General features: G+C 46.3%; 1 protein-coding gene across 1 annotated transcript in view; it reads right to left on the reverse strand.

The window, feature by feature from the left end:
- Positions 1-1,340: 1,340 nt before the first annotated feature.
- The window catches only part of LOC139385902 (rho guanine nucleotide exchange factor 17-like), a 107,320-nt gene continuing 88,465 nt past the window's right edge, over positions 1,341-20,195 (reverse strand). The window contains exons 5-20 of the mRNA XM_071131195.1: positions 15,270-15,362; positions 13,922-14,107; positions 13,761-13,811; positions 13,241-13,350; positions 12,305-12,390; positions 11,572-11,690; positions 10,794-11,001; positions 10,605-10,678; positions 10,264-10,451; positions 8,815-9,056; positions 8,457-8,724; positions 6,902-6,988; positions 6,573-6,789; positions 5,547-5,721; positions 4,712-4,987; positions 1,341-4,605 (exon numbers count right to left, since the gene is read on the reverse strand). Of these exons, the coding sequence (XP_070987296.1) occupies positions 4,400-4,605; positions 4,712-4,987; positions 5,547-5,721; positions 6,573-6,789; positions 6,902-6,988; positions 8,457-8,724; positions 8,815-9,056; positions 10,264-10,451; positions 10,605-10,678; positions 10,794-11,001; positions 11,572-11,690; positions 12,305-12,390; positions 13,241-13,350; positions 13,761-13,811; positions 13,922-14,107; positions 15,270-15,362 (2,586 nt within the window). The 3' untranslated portion in view covers positions 1,341-4,399. The remainder of the gene's footprint in view (positions 4,606-4,711; positions 4,988-5,546; positions 5,722-6,572; positions 6,790-6,901; positions 6,989-8,456; positions 8,725-8,814; positions 9,057-10,263; positions 10,452-10,604; positions 10,679-10,793; positions 11,002-11,571; positions 11,691-12,304; positions 12,391-13,240; positions 13,351-13,760; positions 13,812-13,921; positions 14,108-15,269; positions 15,363-20,195) is intronic.

Below are 20,195 nucleotides of genomic sequence, written 5' to 3' on the forward strand. Positions count from 1 at the left end.
CTGGCCTGTCTGTCTGTCTGAACTGTTCCATTGGTCTGTCTGAACTGTTCCACTGGTCTGTCTGTCTGAACTGTTCCACTAGTCTGTCTGTCTGTCTGAACTGTTCCACTGGTCTGTCTGCCTGAACTGTTCCACTGGTCTGTCTGTCTGCCTGAACTGTTCCACTGGTCTGTCTGTCTGAACTGTTCCACTGGTCTGTCTGTCTGCCTGAACTGTTCCACTGGTCTGTCTGTCTGCCTGAACTGTTCCACTGGTCTGTCTGTCTGCCTGAACTGTTCCACTGGTCTGTCTGTCTGCCTGAACTGTTCCACTGGTCTGTCTGTCTGCCTGAACTGTTCCACTGGTCTGTCTGTCTGAACTGTTCCACTGGTCTGTCTGTCTGCCTGAACTGTTCCACTGGTCTGTCTGTCTGCCTGAACTGTTCCACTGGTCTGTCTGTCTGAACTGTTCCACTGGTCTGTCTGTCTGCCTGAACTGTTCCACTGGTCTGTCTGTCTGCCTGAACTGTTCCACTGGTCTGTCTGTCTGCCTGAACTGTTCCACTGGTCTGTCTGTCTGCCTGAACTGTTCCACTGGTCTGTCTGTCTGAACTGTTCCACTGGTCTGTCTGTCTGACTGACTGTGTGACTCTGACACACTATCAACATCTCATTCTTCTGGCAGACAGGAGGTCTATTGTGCAACGCGTCTCAATCGGTTGTGTGTCTTCATTCATTGAGAGTGTGTGAGCGTAGACATTCATTCCCAGCCCCCTCCTACTAACACACACATGCAGGTCATTTATCAGAGCATTTCACTTTGCTGTGTGTGTGTGTGTGTGTGTGTGTGTGTGTGTGTGATAATGGTTCATCCAGCGATCTTCCAGTACTATACATTGTGTTGGTACAGAGAACTTACAGTCACTGTGGTGGTGTTAGGGTCACGGGTGGGATCTGAACCTTCGGGAATTCCCTCAGAGGGTCAGAGGGTGACACAGAGTTTTAGGCCGCAGGCAGGGCTACCTCATTATGAGAGTGCAAGTCCTCACCTCTCCTACAATAACTGCTGTACTGGAGTCTTCTTGCTTGAGATCTTGAGTTAGAAGTTAGATCCCATAGATTGGGTCCTGATTGGTCCTGGCCAAGTCAATGAATAAGTATTCTTCACTCCTGGCTCTGGAAAACGACAGACAGACACATCCCAACTCCCAGCAACGGTAAGAACTGCTACAGACACCTGGTAGTCTGGCACCAGTGACATGATTTAATTCCAAAGAAGAACCCGAAGTGACGAAACAGAAACAGCTACAGGAAGAAAACGGTGAAGTAACCATGACAACTGAAGTATAACCATAGACGCTGTTTTCTTTCTCTTGTTGTAATTTTGTGGCAGTTATAATTTAAACGTGATTGACAGCGCATGCCAGAGGAGAAAAAACACACACAAGTATATAAAAATATGCCATTAGATTCATATCAACAATTGAGGACAGTGGGTGCACTATTTACAGAAAAAACGGCAATATATACCAATATTTACATTACACACTCCTTTCACACACTGGCAGAAAGGCTACTGAAATTTACTAGGATGGCAGCATAAACTTATTATGATGGGTAGAAGTAGTGTGAATGGTAAATTCTGAATGTCTTTGCCACAGTGATATCCTACTCAATTCTGTTACTTGATTAACATGAACGCTAGCATGCTTCATATTCTACAATGTAGTGTCTATAAATGTAGTACGCAGTTACTGTGAAAACAGAGGTGGGTGGAGGGGACCATGGAAATATAATGTGACACACCGTCTACCCAATGTGACAACACAACAACATGGACAGAATAAACAACAATTATTCCACACTTGGCTAAAGTACAGAACACTTAGCAAGTACACAGAGACAGGCTGCTCCACTAACATACCTCTACACAGAGACAGGCTGCTCCACTAACATACCTCTACACAGAGACAGGCTGCTCCACTAACATACCTCTACACAGAGACAGGCTGTTCCACTAACATACCTCTACACAGAGACAGGCTGCTCCACTAACATACCTCTACACAGAGACAGGCTGCTCCACTAACATACCTCTACACAGAGACAGGCTGCTCCACTAACGTACCTCTACACAGAGACAGGCTGCTCCACTAACATACCTCTACACAGAGACAGGCTGCTCCACTAACATACCTCTACACAGAGACAGGCTACTCCACTAACATACCTCTACACAGAGACATGCTGCTCCACTAACATACCTCTACACAGAGACATGCTGCTCCACTAACATACCTCTACACAGAGACAGGCTGCTCCACTAACATACCTCTACACAGAGACAGGCTGCTCCACTAACATACCTCTACACAGAGACAGGCTGCTCCACTAACGTACCTCTACACAGAGACAGGCTGCTCCACTAACGTACCTCTACACAGAGACAGGCTGCTCCACTAACATACCTCTACACAGAGACAGGCTGCTCCACTAACATACCTCTACACAGAGACAGGCTGCTCCACTAACATACCTCTACACAGAGACAGGCTGCTCCACTAACATACCTCTACACAGAGACAGGCTGCTCCACTAACATACCTCTACACAGAGACAGGCTGCTCCACTAACATACCTCTACACAGAGACAGGCTGCTCCACTAACATACCTCTACACAGAGACAGGCTGCTCCACTAACATACCTCTACACAGAGACAGGCTGCTCCACTAACATACCTCTACACAGAGACACAGCTAGCAGCAGTTGAATATCCAAGGACCATCCGATTATATTTACATTTTTAGTAATTTAGCAGACGCTCTTATCCAGAGCGACTTACAGGAGCAATTAAGAGTTGTGCCTTGCTCAAGGGCACATTGTCAGATTTTTTGTCACCTAGTCGCCACGGGGATTCGAACCAGCAACCTTTCGGTTACTCGCCCAAGGCTCTTAACTGCTAGGCTACCTGTCGCGTCTGATAATCGGTTAGCCTCTTCATTGGCTCACAGTGGGGGAATTAGCCTAATGCTAATGCATTCGGTTGGAGTGGTTGAAGGTGACCCAGATAGTTTGCAGGGTAGTTCTCATGGCTTGGAGACATTAAACACTATCACCACTTGAGCCTGAACTTGAGGACACTGGTTTGTGTGTGTGTGTGTGTGTGTCAGAGCTCTTGTAAATCACAATCTCTTAGAGGCAAAGAGAGAGAGAAAAAGACATCTATAAATTAAGCTGTAAAAAAATACAAAGCTAAAATCAAAAACATAAATACTGTACAAACACATCTCTACTACGACCTCTAAAATAAATGTTTTAAAACACACTTCACTGTAGTGGTGCGATGCTGTTTCAGTTCTTTTCAAATAGAACAAACCTTTAAAACAATAAAAAACAAACACGAAAGTGATTGAGGGTGAGAAAGAGGTGTATGTATGAGTGAGTCATAGGCTGCGGAGAGACGAGCTGTGTTTTGTCAAACGAGTGAAGAAAGTGTGTGTGTGTGTATAGTTTTAGTAGGTACCCTTGCCATATATTGCACATTGGTTACTTTTATAATGTTACTCTTTAGTCTCCTTCACTCCCTTTTCCATCCCTTTCTCCTCTCCTCCCTAGGATGGAGTGTTCACATGGTGTGGGCCAAAAAGAGGAATCCAAAGATAGATGTTTGACCCCACTCCTCAGGCCCTTCTTCAAACTCCTTGTTCCATTGTTACTTCCATTAGTCCATCATTTGGCTTGTTGCAGAGTTCACAATCCTCTTCCCATCATCTCTTCCCATCTTCCCTCTTCCCGCCACTCGCCTCTCTCTCCCTTCTTCTCCTTCACCTGATCGGTCTGTCCTCATCCACACTCTCTATTTCCTTCTCTCTTTCTTTCTTGCTTTCCCTCCATATCCTTCATCTAATCTCTTTTCTCCAGTCACTCTCCCTTTCCCAATCTCTGTCTCTCTCTCTTGTTCCCTCTCTCTCTTGTTCCCTCTCTCTCTTGTTCCCTCTCTCTCTTGTTCCCTCTCCAAGTAAAGTCTGTAGAGTTTCATTATGACACGGAGTCCACAGACTGAGCAATACAAGTGAAGGGTGATTTACGCCGAAACACCAAGCACACACCACTCAGCGATTAACAACACACACAGTTGCATCGAAATAAACTAAAACAACAGAAACCTGGTTTAAAGTGAGCCTGTAGTTTTTCAGTCTGGGCTAACAACACCCATGCACAGAGAGATCAGAAGATTGAGCAAAGGACAAAAGAACTGGACCTAATAAAAAGGGGGAGGGGTTTAAAGAGGAGGGCGGGGTTTGTGTGCGGTTTCAGCTGAGGGTGGGGTTTAAAGGGGTCAGAGAACTCTCCAAGGCAGTACTGTATGTTGCTGGTGCTTAGGGGGTGGGCTTTAATAAATGGGGCTGGCTGATTGGCTCAGACCCTCCACAGCAGTAAGTGGTTGGTGCTGTCGTCCCGCCCCACTGTCTCACTGCTGCTATTGGTCAGCCGGAAGTCCTCGTAGCCGTCGCCACCTGAGATCACCAGCTGATTGGTTTTGACGGGAAGGAGGGCGGAGGCTCGTCGGTGAGAGGAGTCCCGCCTCTGCAGACCCCCATTACCCCCGTCAACACCACTCTGGGCTGGAGACAGAGGAGTTCAAAGGTCATAAACATGGAAGTATCCATTTAAACATTGAATGACAAATGTGTTTGTAAGAAATAATGGTGCGTGAAGTGACGTGGTTACCTGTGGTATCGGCGGGCAGGGGGAAGTTGACATCGAATCCTTCAGGTAGTTCTATGGAGGTGAGGAACCTCACATGGCCAGTGTGTCCGTGAGCGGAGCCCATGGGGGTCAGAGGTGACCGCAGCGTCCCTGACACAGTCCCAGAGCTGACGGCTGGGATAGACAGGGTCAGGACCACCCCTGCGCTGGTCCCGATCCACAGCAGGTCCTTACAGCCCAGGAGAGCTGTGATCCTCAGACACGCTGCCTTGTGTTGCCGGATGATCGCATCTGAACCTGGAGAGGGGATGAGAATGGTGGAGGGTAAGGTGAGAGAGAGAGGAATGCGAGAGAGAGAGAGAGAGAGAGAGAGAGAGAGAGAGAGAGAGAGAGAGAGGAAAGCGAGAGAGAGAGAGCGGAAGGCGAGAGAGAGAGAGAGGAAGGCGAGAGAGAGAGAGAGAGAGGAAGGCGAGAGAGAGAGAGAGAGAGAGGAAGGCGAGAGAGAGAGAGAGAGAGAGAGGAAGGCGAGAGAGAGAGAGAGAGAGGAAGGCGAGAGAGAGAGAGAGGAAGGCGAGAGAGAGAGAGAGAGAGGAAGGCGAGAGAGAGAGAGAGGAAGGCGAGAGAGAGAGAGAGGAAGGCGAGAGAGAGAGAGAGGAAAGCGAGAGAGAGAGAGAGGGAGAGGAAGGCGAGAGAGAGAGTGCTTTCTGGTGCTGCCATCTACTGGTTAAGAGTAATGTGTTATGTGTAATGTAATGTGCTGAATTAATTTGTGTGTGTGTGTGTGTGTTAACTGCCGTCGTTAAGGCAGTAAAGGTCTACGATGTTTAGGACACTTATGGTGTGTGCTCTGTGTTACCTGCAAGCATCTTGTGCACGGCGGGAGCCACGTCCACCTCGGTCAGACTTTCCCAGGTCTGGGCGTGGTAAAGTCTGATCTGGGCACTTCCCTGGAGCGCCAGCCACACCCCCTGGCCGTAGCTCACCATGCAGGTAACACACCTACTGCTGTCTGTGCCCACCTGGAACCAGTGCTGCAGGGGAGAGAGAGAGAGAGAGGTTACAACCACCCATCAGGGGCAGCAGGTAGTCTAGTGGTTAGAGCGTTGGACTAGTAACCAGCAGGTAGCCTAGTGGTTAGAGCGTTGGACTAGTAACCAGCAGATAGCTTAGTGGTTAGAGTGTTGGACTAGTAACCAGCAGGTAGCCTAGTGGTTAGAGATTTGGACTAGTAACCAGCAGGTAGCCTAGTGGTTAGGGATTTGGACTAGTAACCAGCAGATAGCCTAGTGGTTAAAGATTTGGACTAGTAACCAGCAGGTAGCCTAGTGGTTAGAGTGTTGGACTAGTAACCAGCAGGTAGCCTAGTGGTTATAGCGTTGGACTAGTAACCAGCAGGTAGCCTAGTGGTTAGAGCGTTGGACTAGTAACCAGCAGGTAGTCTAGTGGTTAGAGAGTTGGACTAGTAACCAGCAGGTAGTCTAGTGGTTAGAGCGTTGGACTAGTAACCAGCAGGTAGCCTAGTGGTTAGAGATTTGGACTAGTAACCAGCAGGTAGCCTAGTGGTTAGAGATTTGGACTAGTAACCAGCAGATAGCCTAGTGGTTAGAGATTTGGACTAGTAACCAGCAGGTAGCCTAGTGGTTAGAGCGTTGGACTAGTAACCGAAAGGTTGCGAGATCAAATCCCCGAGCCGACGAGGTAAAAATCTGTCATTCTGCCCCTGAACAAGGCAGTTAACCCACTGTTCCCCGGTAGGCCGTCACTGAAAATTAGAATTTGTTTTTAACTTACTTGCCTAGTTAAATAAAGGTAAAATATATATTTTTAAATCAGTTAATTCACCCATCGTTCCATCCATCTTGTGACTGGACTGTGATCATACCTCTTGCACCAGTGTGGTTGTGTTGATGATGAGAACGCGGTTCTGTGAACCACACCACAGCTTCCCACCGACCGGGACCATCTTAGTGACAGGACTACTGGGCGTGCCCAGACTCAACGTCTGAGATGACTGGGCGTCCCAGAAACTCCCCGCCTCCCTCTGGTAGACGATCACTTCTCCGTTGGCCAGGGACACAAACACCTTGTTGTCCAGGTAGCTGAGAGAAGAGAGGGAGGAGTCAGACACTGAAGTAGTAAATCACCAAATGAAGTCACGATAAAGAGGAAGACTTCTCTGATGTGGGCTAACATGAAAGCAGCCAGACTCACAGAATACACAGGATGGGGGCAGAATGCTGCATCTTCATGCTGTTCTTACGGTTCCGGATGTTGTCTGATGACTGGTACACATGGATACTGACAGAGGGAGTTCAAATCACGGAGTTAGGATTTCAACGTGTGTCTGTGTGTGTGTGTGTGTGTGTGTGTGTGTGTGTGTGTGTGTGTGTGTGTGTGTGTGTGTGTTAGAGGTCGACCGATTAATCGGAATGGCCAATTAATTAGGGCCGATTTCAAGTTTTCGGTATTTTTGGACACCGATTTTGCCGTTTTAAAAAAAAATTTAAACACCTTTATTTAATCTTTATTTAACTAGAACACATTCTTATTTACAATGACGGCCTAGAAACGGTGGGTTAACTGCCTCGTTCAGGGGCAGAACGACAGATTTTCACCTTGTCAGCTCAGGGATTCGATCTTGCAACCTTACAGTTAACTAGTCCAACGCAATAACGACCTGCCTCTCTCTCGTTGCACTCCACAAGGAGACTGCCTGTTACGCGAATGAAGTAAGCCAAAGTAAGTTGCTAGCTAGCATTAAACTTATCTTATAAAAAACAATCAATCAATCATAATCACTAGTTAACTACACATGGTTGATGATATTTCTAGATATTATCTAGCGTGTCCTGCGTTGCATATAATCTGACTGAGCATACAAGCATACAAGTATCTAAGTATCTGACTGAGAGGTGGTAGGCAGAAGCAGGCGCGTAAACATTAATTCAAACAGCACTTTCGTGCGTTTTGTCAGCAGCTCTTCGTTGTGCGTCAAGCATTGCGCGGTTTATGACTTCAAACCTATCAACTCCTGAGATGAGGCTGGTGTAACCGAAGTGAAATGGCTAGCTAGTTAGCGCGCGCTAATAGCGTTTCAAACATCATTCGCTCTGAGCCTTCTAGTAGTTGTTCCCCTTGCTCTGCATGGGTAACTCTGCTTCGATGGTGGCTGTTGTCGTTGTGTTGCTGGTTCGAGCCCACAGAGGAGCGAGGAGAGGGACGGAAGCTATACTGTTACACTGGCAATACTAAAGTGCCTATAAGAGCATCTAATAGTCAAAGGTTAATGAAATACAAATGGTATAGAGGGAAATAGTCCTATAATTCCTATAATAACTACAACCTAAAACTTCTTACCTGGGAATATTGAAGACTCATGTTAAAAGGAACCACCAGCTTTCATATGTTCTCATGTTCTGAGCAAGGAACTGAAACGTTAGCTTTCTTACATGGCACATATTGCACTTTTACTTTCTTCTCCAACACTTTGTTTTTGCATTATTTAAACCAAATTGAACATGTTTCATTATTTACTTGAGGCTAAATAGATTTTATTGATGTATTATATTAAGTTAAAATCAGTTTTAATTCAGCATTGTTGTAATTGTCATTATTACAACAAAAACATTTAAAAATCGGCCGATTAATCGGTATCGGCGTTTTTGGTCCTCCAATGATCGGTATCGGCTTTTTTGGTCCTCCAATGATCGGTATCGGTATTGAAAAATCACAATCGGTCAACCTCTAGTCTGTGTTGTGCGTTTACCATCCGTCCTCTGTGCCCAGCCACACAGAGCTCTGGTAAGCCTCCGGGTCAATGCTGAGCAGATCCTCCAGACTGGCTCTAGTGAAGGATCCCCGGGAGGAGCGGCGCATCGCTCTCCCGTCCATGGGGCTCTCGCTGTGGGGTCGACCTCTTCCACCCACCCCTGGCCTGCCTGGAGCTCCATAAGGACTGGCCTCTGGGTAGTCCTGCTCCTCCTCACTACTGGTGGTCTCTGTAGCCATGTCCTTAGAACCAGACCCCTCCTCATCTAGGACAGAGGGACAAAGGCATAGTCGTTACCAGGGCTGGATGAATGGATGGCTTGGGTGTGTGTGTGTGTGTGTGTGTCTGTACTCACTGCCATAGCTGGATGACACAGTAGAGTGACTGGCTTGGCTCTGCAGAGTGGAGGAGGGGCTAGGAGAATCTTCATCGTCCGTGTCATCACTGTCAAACGGAACTAACTCTGGACCCGCCCCTGAAGGGGGCTCGGTCAGCTGCAGCGACGAATGAGAAATAGAGATGTGTAGCTGCTGCTGGGATGGGGTGGAGTCGACAGCTACACGGGGAGGGGCAGGGAAGGGGTCCACTCCACGTTCCCTAGGAGACACAGGTTGCAGGATGCTGATTGGTTAGAAGTCAGTAACGTTAGCATTACAAGCATTGCAGGACATCAACAGTAAAGACTGATACATGTGTGTTTGTACAATATGCTCTGTGTACCAACCTCCCCTTGAGTCCAGGGACTGATACGTGTGTGTTTGTACAATGTGCTCTGTGTACCAACCTCCCCTTGAGTCCAGGGACTGATACATGTGTGTTTGTACAATATGCTCTGTGTACCAACCTCCCCTTGAGTCCAGGGACTGATACGTGTGTGTTTGTGCACTATGCTCTGTGTACCAACCTCCCCTTGAGTCCAGGGACTGATACATGTGTGTTTGTACAATATGCTCTGTGTACCAACCTCCCCTTGAGTCCAGGGACTGATACATGTGTGTTTGTGCACTATGCTCTGTGTACCAACCTCCCCTTGAGTCCAGGGACTGATACATGTGTGTTTGTACAATATGCTCTGTGTACCAACCTCCCCTTGAGTCCAGGGACTGATACATGTGTGTTTGTACAATATGCTCTGTGTACCAACCTCCCCTTGAGTCCAGGGACTGATACGTGTGTGTTTGTACAATATGCTCTGTGTACCAACCTCCCCTTGAGTCCAGGGACTGATACATGTGTGTTTGTACAATATGCTCTGTGTACCAACCTCCCCTTGAGTCCAGGGACTGATACGTGTGTGTTTGTGCACTATGCTCTGTGTACCAACCTCCCCTTGAGTCCAGGGACTGATACATGTGTGTTTGTACAATATGCTCTGTGTACCAACCTCCCCTTGAGTCCAGGGACTGATACATGTGTGTTTGTGCACTATGCTCTGTGTACCAACCTCCCCTTGAGTCCAGGGACTGATACATGTGTGTTTGTACAATATGCTCTGTGTACCAACCTCCCCTTGAGTCCAGGGACTGATACATGTGTGTTTGTACAATATGCTCTGTGTACCAACCTCCCCTTGAGTCCAGGGACTGATACATGTGTGTTTGTACAATATGCTCTGTGTACCAACCTCCCCTTGAGTCCAGGGACTGATACGTGTGTGTTTGTACACTATGCTCTGTGTACCAACCTCCCCTTGAGTCCAGGGACTGATACATGTGTGTTTGTACAATATGCTCTGTGTACCAACCTCCCCTTGAGTCCAGGGACTGATACGTGTGTGTTTGTACACTATGCTCTGTGTACCAACCTCCCCTTGAGTCCAGGGACCGCGGCGATGCAGATGATCCTAGCAGAGCAGACAGCTATACAGGCCTCTACAGTAGGCTGGTCTCTGATGTTGAGCAGACACACCTGGCCCACGTAACCATCACTGTTACACACCCACACCTCACTGCTGCTCTCTGGACAACTGTGGCTGGGGGAGGCACAGGAGAACTGGAGAGGGAGGCACAGGGCAGGGTGGAAGGGAAAGGACTATGAATACTTAAGTAGGCGTGTTCTCCATCACAAAACCCTCAGCTTTACCGTAGACAGGCAGAATGGCCAGGTAACCATGTCACATCACCAGGGCAGGCTGGTCCCTCTCACCTGCATCCCACTACGAGTCTTCATAATGGGGATAGCCTTCAGGAACTCTGGGTCCCACTGGTCCTTATTCATTGCTACACACACAGGACAAAGGAAGTGCGAAATGGAGGTTATTAACTTAAGAGTTTGATCTCAAGAGAAAGACAAGTGAATTATACAATGTTAAATAACAAACGTGTTTCCTCGTACCCAGTTGCTTCTTGGCATCTTCGAAGGCCTGTTGGAAGTTACTGCGTGTGTCTGGGGAGCTGAACTCGAAGACGAAGCTGGTTTCTGCCGAGGCGGTGGTCAGCTCCAGCTTGGTGGGCAGGAAGCTCATACTGAAGGCTAGAGACTGTTTCTCTGCAAGCTCCCTGTGGACCGACGTCATCAGGTCCTTTATCACATCATCCAGAGACTGAGGAGAGAGAGGGGAGGGAGGGGGGAGAGGGGAGGGAGGGAGGGAGGGAGGGGGAGGGAGGGAGGGAGGGAGGGAGGAGGGAGGGGGGGGGGGGGAGAGGGGAGGGAGGGGAGGGAGGGGGGAGAGGGGAGGGAGGGAGGGATGGAGAGAGGGGATGGAGGGGAGGGCAGGAGGGAGGGGAGGGAGGGAGAGAGGGGGAGAGAGAGAGGGGGGGGGGGAGAGAGAGAGGGGGGAGGGAGGGGAGGGAAGGGGGAGAGGGCAGGGAGGAGTAGGGAGAGAAATTAGGTTTGTTAAAGTAGACTTCTCAGAGAGAGAGAGAGAGAGAGAGAGAGAGAGAGAGAGAGAGAGAGAGAGAGAAAGAGAGAAAGAGAGAAAGAGAGAAAGAGAGAAAGAGAGAAAGAGAGAGAGAGAGAGAGAGAGAGAGAGAGAGAGAGAGAGAGAGAGAGAGAGAGAGAGAGAGAGAGAGAGAGAGAGAGAGAGAGAGAGAGAGAGAGAGAGAGATAGAGAGAGAGAGGAACTAAATGTAAATGTGTATGAGATTTGCTAGATGTGAGGTGTGTGTGTTACCTGGTGAGGGAAGCTGAGAGTCTCTGATAGTTTGCTGATGTGTCCCAGTGTACTCAGGTCCTCGTCCAGTCGACCAATCATCTTCTGGATGGTCTCTTTGTTGGTTGCCTGGGAGGGACCTTACATACAGGAAAACAGATGATGACATCTGACCTCTGATACTCACAGGAAACTACAGATCCCATGAGCACTGTGATGCAGGAAGAACTACAGTATAATCTCAGACACATATAAACTACACATCCCATGAGCACTGGGATGCAGGAAGAACTACAGTATAATCTCAGACACATATAAACTACACATCCCATGAGCACTGTGACACAGGAAGAACTACAGTATAATCTCAGATACATATAAAACTACACATCCCATGAGCACTGGGATGCAGGAAGAACTACAGTATAATCTCAGACACATATAAACTACACATCCCATGAGCACTGGGATGCAGGAAGAACTACAGTATAATCTCAGATACATATCAAAATAAAAATGTAATTGTATCTGTCACATGCGCCAAATACACCTTACTGTGACATGCTTACTTACAAGCCTTTAACCAACAATGCAGTTAGGAAAATATTTACAAAATAAACTAAAAAATGTAAATACATGAAGGTAATTTCAGACTATAAACTACACATCCCATGAACACTGGAATACAGGAAGAACTCCAGTATAATTTCAGATACATATAAACTACACATCCCATGACCCTCAGGAGACTTACTTTTCACAATCTCCACATCCTCTAGGGGAAGTTTCCACAGGAACTTATATTTACTGGAAGTGTCGATCACACTGGCAGCAGAGTACCTGGAAGAGGGGGAGATGGAAAGACGTGAGGACAGAGAGAAAAACAGTTATTTCTGTGTACGATGCAGAAAGCGTAATGTGTTTCAGGCAACACCAGGGGGCAGCAAGACAGTCTCCTTTTATTTAACACAGCAAAAGTATGGGGTGAACCCATAGAGAAGGATAGAGGCCTCTAGTAGCCAAAAAGACGTATTAGTATGGGCAGTATTACTATGGGTGAACCAAGGGGCCAGGGTTCCGGTTTTGTCTACTACAGTCTTGCTTCAGTACTGCAGTTTAACTGAAGTCCGGCCCAGGAAGTCAGTTTCCATAGACAGCCCCATAGAGAAGTCCCGATTTGAAAATTCCTTTAGTCATCATTTTTGTGCACAAAACATCCATTCAATTATTCAAATAACTGATGCTGAGGCAGATTTTTTTTAAATCACAAAGATATTAACACTTTATATTCATCCAATGTCTGTCATGTTTCTGGTTGACGTGATGAGCTGCTCCTGTGCACATTCAGTCTAGTACGCATGTGAAGTTGGGCTGTGGAAACAGAATGTTACCCGGATATAGACGCTCCACATATCGGCGTATACGAATGTGAGTAGATTACGTTGAAAACAAAAGGGCTCTAGTTCTTTTATACCTCAATGTGGGAAACGTAGGGTTTAGGTTAGGGACCTAACATTAACCCATACAGTCTCCACTCATCAAATAGGGATTCCCAGGAGGAATGAGTGGAATGGAAAAATACAAGATGGACTGATCTGTCTGTTGTCATTCTATATTGTGACTCAGAAGCTCAAGCAGCTACATTGCAGGTTTGTGTGTGTGTGTGTGTGTGAGTGTGTGTGAGGCTCACAGGCTCATGGAGCTGCGTCTCAGGGATCCAGACTTCCTCTTTAGGGTGGTGCAGATGAGCAGATCACTGAAGAGGAAGAGAGAACGGTCCTTCTTACCCCCCACGGTCTTCTGCAGAGTGAGAAAGAGAGAGAGAAGAGATAGTTGAGTGAGGAGAGAGAGAGAGAGGAGAGAGAGAGGAGAGAGGGAAAGAGGAGAGAGAGACAGAGGAGAGAGACAAAGAAGAGAGAGGAGAGAGGCAGAGAGAGAGAGGAGAAAGACAGAGAGAGGTGAGTGGAGAGAGAGAGGAGCGAGGAGAGAGACAGAGGAGAGAGAGAGAGAAAAATAGTGAGAGAAAGCGTGAAAGAATGAGAGGGAGAGAGACATCCAATCCTTCTTATCTGTTATCTAGATTGATATCTGACAGAGGGCAGTATCAGAGGGATGTCACTCAGTAGAGTATCTATGGTCTCTGCTGTCAGTCTGGAAGACCGTCATAATGTCACACTGTCAATCAATCAGTCTGAGTGTCTCAGTCTCACCGCCTCCATCACCATCTCCTGTCTCAGGAACTTCCTCATTGGGTTAAGGATCTGACCGAGAGAGAGAGAGATTACAATCATTATTACAGTACTATCAACTTTGAGATAGTGAAAGAAAGCAGTGTGAGTATATATATATATATTATATGTAAGTGTCCTACATCTCTGACGTGTTCTACTCCCTCGATGTGGGCTTCTATCTCCTGCATGACGCGTGTCTCTTTCTCCACCTCCTCCGCAGAGCGACGCCCCTTATTGATCTTCTCAGCCAATCGCTTGATGTCTCTCTGGGCGTCCAATAGCAATGGGTGGTCTGGATGTTCCTCAGGAGTGTGCTTCAACAGATCCTAGAGAACAGGGACACACACATTTGACTACCAAGGAGCTTCATCTGCAGGAGAATATGAATCCAAATACACGTTTACATCTTCATCTTTACACCTTCATCTTTACACCTTCATCTTCATCTTTACACCTTCATCTTCACACCTTCATCTTCACACCTTCATCTTCATCTTTACACCTTCATCTTTACACCTTCATCTGTACACCTTCATCTGTACACCTTCATCTGTACACCTTCATCTTTACACCTTCATCTGAACACCTTCATCTGTACACCTTCACCTTCATCTGTACACCTTCATCTGTACACCTTCATCTGTACACCTTCATCTGTACACCTTCATCTGTACACCTTCATCTTCATCTTTACACCTTCATCTTTACACCTTCATCTTTACACCTTCATCTGTACACCTTAATCTTTACACCTTCATCTTTACACCTTCATCTTCATCTTTACACCTTCATCTGTACACCTTAATCTTTACACCTTCGTCTTTACACCCTCATCTGTACACCTTCATCTTTACACCCTCATCTGTACACCTTCATCTGTACACCTTCGTCTTTCCACCTTCGTCTTTCCACCTTCATCTGTACACCCTCATCTGTACACCTTCATCTTTACACCTTCATCTTTACACCTTCATCTGTACACCTTCATCTGTACACCTTCATCTGTACACCTTCATCTGTACACCTTCATCTGTACACCTTCATCTTCATCTTTACACCTTCATCTGTACACCTTCATCTTTACACCTTCATCTGTACACCTTCATCTTTACACCTTCATCTGTACACCTTCATCTGTACACCTTCATCTGTACACCTTCATCTGTACACCTTCATCTTCACACCTTCATCTTCACACCTTCATCTTTACACCTTCATCTTCATCTTAACACCTTCATCTTTCATACGCAGGCCTTAAACACTAAACTGGTTGACATTGAGGAAACAGCTAGGTCAGGAGAAGCCTGGTTCGCATCTCAGACTTTAACCCAGCTAGGCAGAGGGGAGGAGACTCACCTTGACCAGTTAGGCAGAGGGGAGGAGACTCACCTTGACCAATTAGGCAGAGGGGAGGAGACTCACCTTGACCAATTAGGCAGAGGGGAGGAGACTCACCTTGACCAATTAGGCAGAGGGGAGGAGACTCACCTTGACCAACAGCTCATAACGGGGGATCCTCTGGACAGGCTTGATCATCAGATCACCCAGGGCCTGCTTCTCCTTGTTCTCACGCATACTGGTCTGTGGGGGGGAGATAGAGAGGAAGGTGGGAGATAGAAGGAGCGGCAGTAGGGAAGAGAGAAGAGAGACAGAAGAGAAAGAGAGGAGAGAAAGGGAGAGAGAAGAGAGAGAGAGAAGAGAGAGAAGAGAGAGAAAGGGAGAGAGAAGAGAGAGAAAGGGAGAGAGAAGAGCGAGAGAAGAGAAGAGCGATAAAGGGAGAGAGAAGAGCGAGAAAGGGAGAGAGAAGAGCGAGAAAGGGAGAGAGAAAGGGAGAGAGAAAGGGATGGAGAAAGGGAGAGAGAAGATAGAGAAAGGGAGAGATAAGAGAGAAAGGGAGAGAGAAAGGGAGAGAGCAGAGAGAGAATGGGAGAAAAAGGGAGAGAGAAAGGGAGAGAGAAAGGGAGAGAGAAGATAGAGAAAGGGAGAGAGAAGAGAGAGAAAGGGAGAGAGAAGAGAGAGAAAGGGAGAGAGAAGAGAGAGAAAGGGAGAGAGAAGAGAGAGAAAGGGAGAGAAAGGGAGAGAAAGGGAGAGAGAAGAGAGAGAAAGGGAGAGAGAAGAGAGAGAGAAAGGGAGAGAGAAAGGGAGAGAGAAGAGAGAGAAAGGGAGAGAGAAGAGAGAGAAAGGGAGAGAAAGGGAGAGAAAGGGAGAGAGAAGAGAGAGAAAGGGAGAGAGAAGAGAGAGAGAAAGGGAGAGAGAAAGGGAGAGAGAAGAGAGAGAAAGGGAGAGAGAAGGGAGAGAAAGGGAGAGAAAGGGAGAGAAAGGGAGAGAGAAGAGAGAGAAAGGGAGAGAGAAGAGAGAGAGAAAGGGAGAGAAGGGAGAGAGAAAGGGAGAGAAAGGGAGAGAGAAAGGGAGAGAGAAAGGGAGAACGGGGCAGTTCTAGTCAGACCGACATATACAGTGTGAATAATCTGTCTGGTTTCTCCACAGACACTAGATGGCGGTATGGTTACACATTCTGATCACTCACCCTCCTGTTACATCTGGAGTACTTCTCCTGTCTTATCCGGTGTCCTGTGTGAATTTAAGTACGCTCTCTCTAATTCTCTCTTTCTCTCTCTCTCTCGGAGGACCTGAGCCCTAGGACCATGCCTCAGGACTACATGTCCTGATGACTCCTGGTTGTCCCCAGTTCACCTGGCCGTGCTGCTGCTCCAGTTTCAACTGTTCTGCCTGCTGCTATGGAACCCTGACCTGTTCACTGGACGTGCTACCTGTCCCAGACCTGCTGTTTTCAACTCTCTAGAGACAGCAGGAGCGGTAGAGATAGTCTTAATGATCGGCTATGAAAAGCCAACTGACATTTACTCCTGAGGTGCTGACCTGTTGCACCCTCTACAACCACTGTGATTATTATTATTTGACCCTGCTGGTCATTTAAGAAAATTTGAACATCTTGGCCATGTTCTGTTATAATCTCCACCCGGCACAGCTAGAAGAGGACTGGCCACCCCTCATAGCCTGGTTCCTCTCTAGGTTTCTTCCTAGGTTTTGGCCTTTCTAGGGAGTTTTTCCCTAGCCACCGTGCTTCTACACCTGCATTGCTTGCTGTTTGGGGTTTTAGGCTGGGTTTCTGTACAGCACTTTGAGATATCAGCTGATGTACGAGGGGCTATATAAATAAATTTGATTTTGACCGAGTCACTGAAGAAGACCTGTGACTTTTAACAGTCATCATCTAGTCTGGTCAAAGGTCAACTATAGAGGGGAGAAAAACAACAGCTGATAGGGTTAGGGTTAACCCTAACCCTACACACAAACTACACACACACTATACATTCGCAAACTATACACACACACACACACACACACACACACACACACACACACACACACACACACACACACACACAATACATTCGCAAACTATACACACACACAGACACACAAAGCAGTGGTCTAAGGCACAGCATCTCAGTGCTAGAGGCGTCCCTAAAGACCCTGGTTTGATTCCAGGCTGTATCACAACCGGCCGTGATTGGGAGTCCCATAGGGTACAATTGGCCCAGCGCTGTCCGGGTTTGGCCGGGGTAGGCCATTATTGTAAATAAGAATTTGTTCTTAACTGACTTGCCTAGTTAAATAACGAATTAAAAAAATATGCACACTATACACAAACTACACACACACATACAAATTATACACACACACACACATACAAACTACACACACACACATACAAATTATACACACGCACACAGACAAATTATACACACACACACTGAACTAGACACCTAGATATCCACATGTTTTGCGCTCCATGCCTCCGCTCTGTCTGTAACGAGTCATCTGTGATGACTAGTGAGGAACTGCCCCTCCCTAACTTCAGGCTATGCTCACAACCAGACATCCCAACCAGAGTACTTTGTTCTGGCAGCTCTGGTGTCTTGGCCCTCCCACCCCTACGGGAGGGCAGCTCCCGCTCAGCCCAGTCCAAGCTCTTCTCTGTCCTGGCATCCCAATGGTGGAACCAGCTTCCCCCTGAAACTAGGACAGCAGAGTCCCTGTCCATCGTCCGAAAACATCAAACCCCATCTCTTAAAACAGTATCTTAAATAATCCTCTTCACCCCTCTGAAAAAATGTATTAATACAAATACACCTGAACCAGCAATTGCCCCCCCTCTTCTTCTTCTAGCTCTGACTTTGCTGATCGCTACTTACTATAGAGGAAACATTTACTTACTATGACTGTGACATATGGTTGTCTCACCTAGCTATCTTTAGATAAATTCACTACTGTAAGTCTCTCTGGATAAGAGTGTCTGCTAAATGACTCACTACTGTAAGTCTCTCTGGATAAGAGAGTCTGCTAAATGACTCACTACTGTAAGTCTCTCTGGATAAGAACATCTGCTAAATGACTCACTACTGTAAGTGTCTCTGGATAAGAGAGTCTGCTAAATGACTCACTACTGTAAGTCTCTCTGGATAAGAACATTTGCTAAATGACTCACTACTGTAAGTGTCTCTGGATAAGAGAGTCTGCTAAATGACTCACTACTGTAAGTCTCTCTGGATAAGAACATCTGCTAAATGACTCACTACTGTAAGTGTCTCTGGATAAGAGAGTCTGCTAAATGACTCACTACTGTAAGTGTCTCTGGATAAGAGAGTCTGCTAAATGACTCACTACTGTAAGTCTCTCTGGATAAGAACATCTGCTAAATGACTCACTACTGTAAGTGTCTCTGGATAAGATAGTCTGCTAAATGACTCACTACTGTAAGTCTCTCTGGATAAGAACATCTGCTAAATGACTCACTACTGTAAGTCTCTCTGGATAAGAGAGTCTGCTAAATGACTCACTACTGTAAGTCTCTCTGGATAAGAACATCTGCTAAATGACTCACTACTGTAAGTGTCTCCGGATAAGAGTCTGCTAAATGACTCACTACTGTAAGTGTCTCTGGATAAGAGAGTCTGCTAAATGACTCACTACTGTAAGTCTCTCTGGATAAGAACATCTGCTAAATGACTCACTACTTACTGTAAGTGTCTCTGGATAAGAGAGTCTGCTAAATGACTCACTACTGTAAGTCTCTCTGGATAAGAACATCTGCTAAATGACTCACTACTGTAAGTGTCTCTGGATAAGATAGTCTGCTAAATGACTCACTACTGTAAGTCTCTCTGGATAAGAACATCTGCTAAATGACTCACTACTGTAAGTTTCTCTGGATAAGAGAGTCTGCTAAATGACTCACTACTGTAAGTGTCTCTGGATAAGAGCGTCTGCTAAATGACTCACTACTGTAAGTTTCTCTGGATAAGAGAGTCTGCTAAATGACTCACTACTGTAAGTGTCTCTGGATAAGAGAGTCTGCTAAATGACTCACTACTGTAAGTGTCTCTGGATAAGAGCGTCTGCTAAATGACTCACTACTGTAAGTGTCTCTGGATAAGAACATCTGCTAAATGACTCACTACTGTAAGTGTCTCTGGATAAGAGCGTCTGCTAAATGACTCCAATGTAAATGGTTCACTTCAGTAGAACCTGCCTGTCACACAAAGAGCTGGGTCGGAATGCTCTACTTCAAGCCAAGTGTACACTATACCATTTGGCCCCAATTAAGCTGCCTCAAATAAGTTTTTGAGATCGCAGACAAAATCCCGATGTCATTGCCTACTCGAGGGTGTGCGGCCGATCCGGTCTTTGGGCGTTTGATTTTATCGGCACAAAATGTGTAATGCTCCTGTAGTGTGAACGTACAATGACAAGTTTTGAGTACGGTGATCAACGACAGCCAATTGGAGCTCGCCAGAGAAGAGGACAGTGAGTACGGTGATCAACGACAGCTAATTGGAGCTCGCCAGAGAAGAGGACAGTGAAATGAAGACGTTGTTTCACAGAATATAGACTAGAGCAGGACTAATGACTACTACTAGTATGAATATATAGACTAGAACAACAGGACTAATGACTACTACTAGTATGAATATATAGACTAGAACAGGACTAATGACTACTACTAGTATGAATATATAGACTAGAGCAGGACTAATGACTACTACTAGTATGAATATATAGACTAGAACAGACTACTGACTACTACTAGTATGAATATATAGACTAGAACAGGACTAATGACTACTAATAGTATGAATATATAGACTAGAGCAGGACTAATGACTACTACTAGTATGAATATATAGACTAGAACAGGACTAATGACTACTACTAGTATGAATATATAGACTAGAACAGGACTAATGACTACTACTAGTATGAATATATAGACTAGAACAGGACTAATGACTACTACTAGTATGAATATATAGACTAGAGCAGGACTAATGACTACTACTAGTATGAATATATAGACTAGAGCAGGACTAATAACTTCTACTAGTATAA

The sequence above is a fragment of the Oncorhynchus clarkii genome, chromosome 27, assembly GCF_045791955.1.
Source record: "Oncorhynchus clarkii lewisi isolate Uvic-CL-2024 chromosome 27, UVic_Ocla_1.0, whole genome shotgun sequence".
Classification (NCBI taxonomy): Eukaryota; Metazoa; Chordata; class Actinopteri; order Salmoniformes; family Salmonidae; genus Oncorhynchus; species Oncorhynchus clarkii.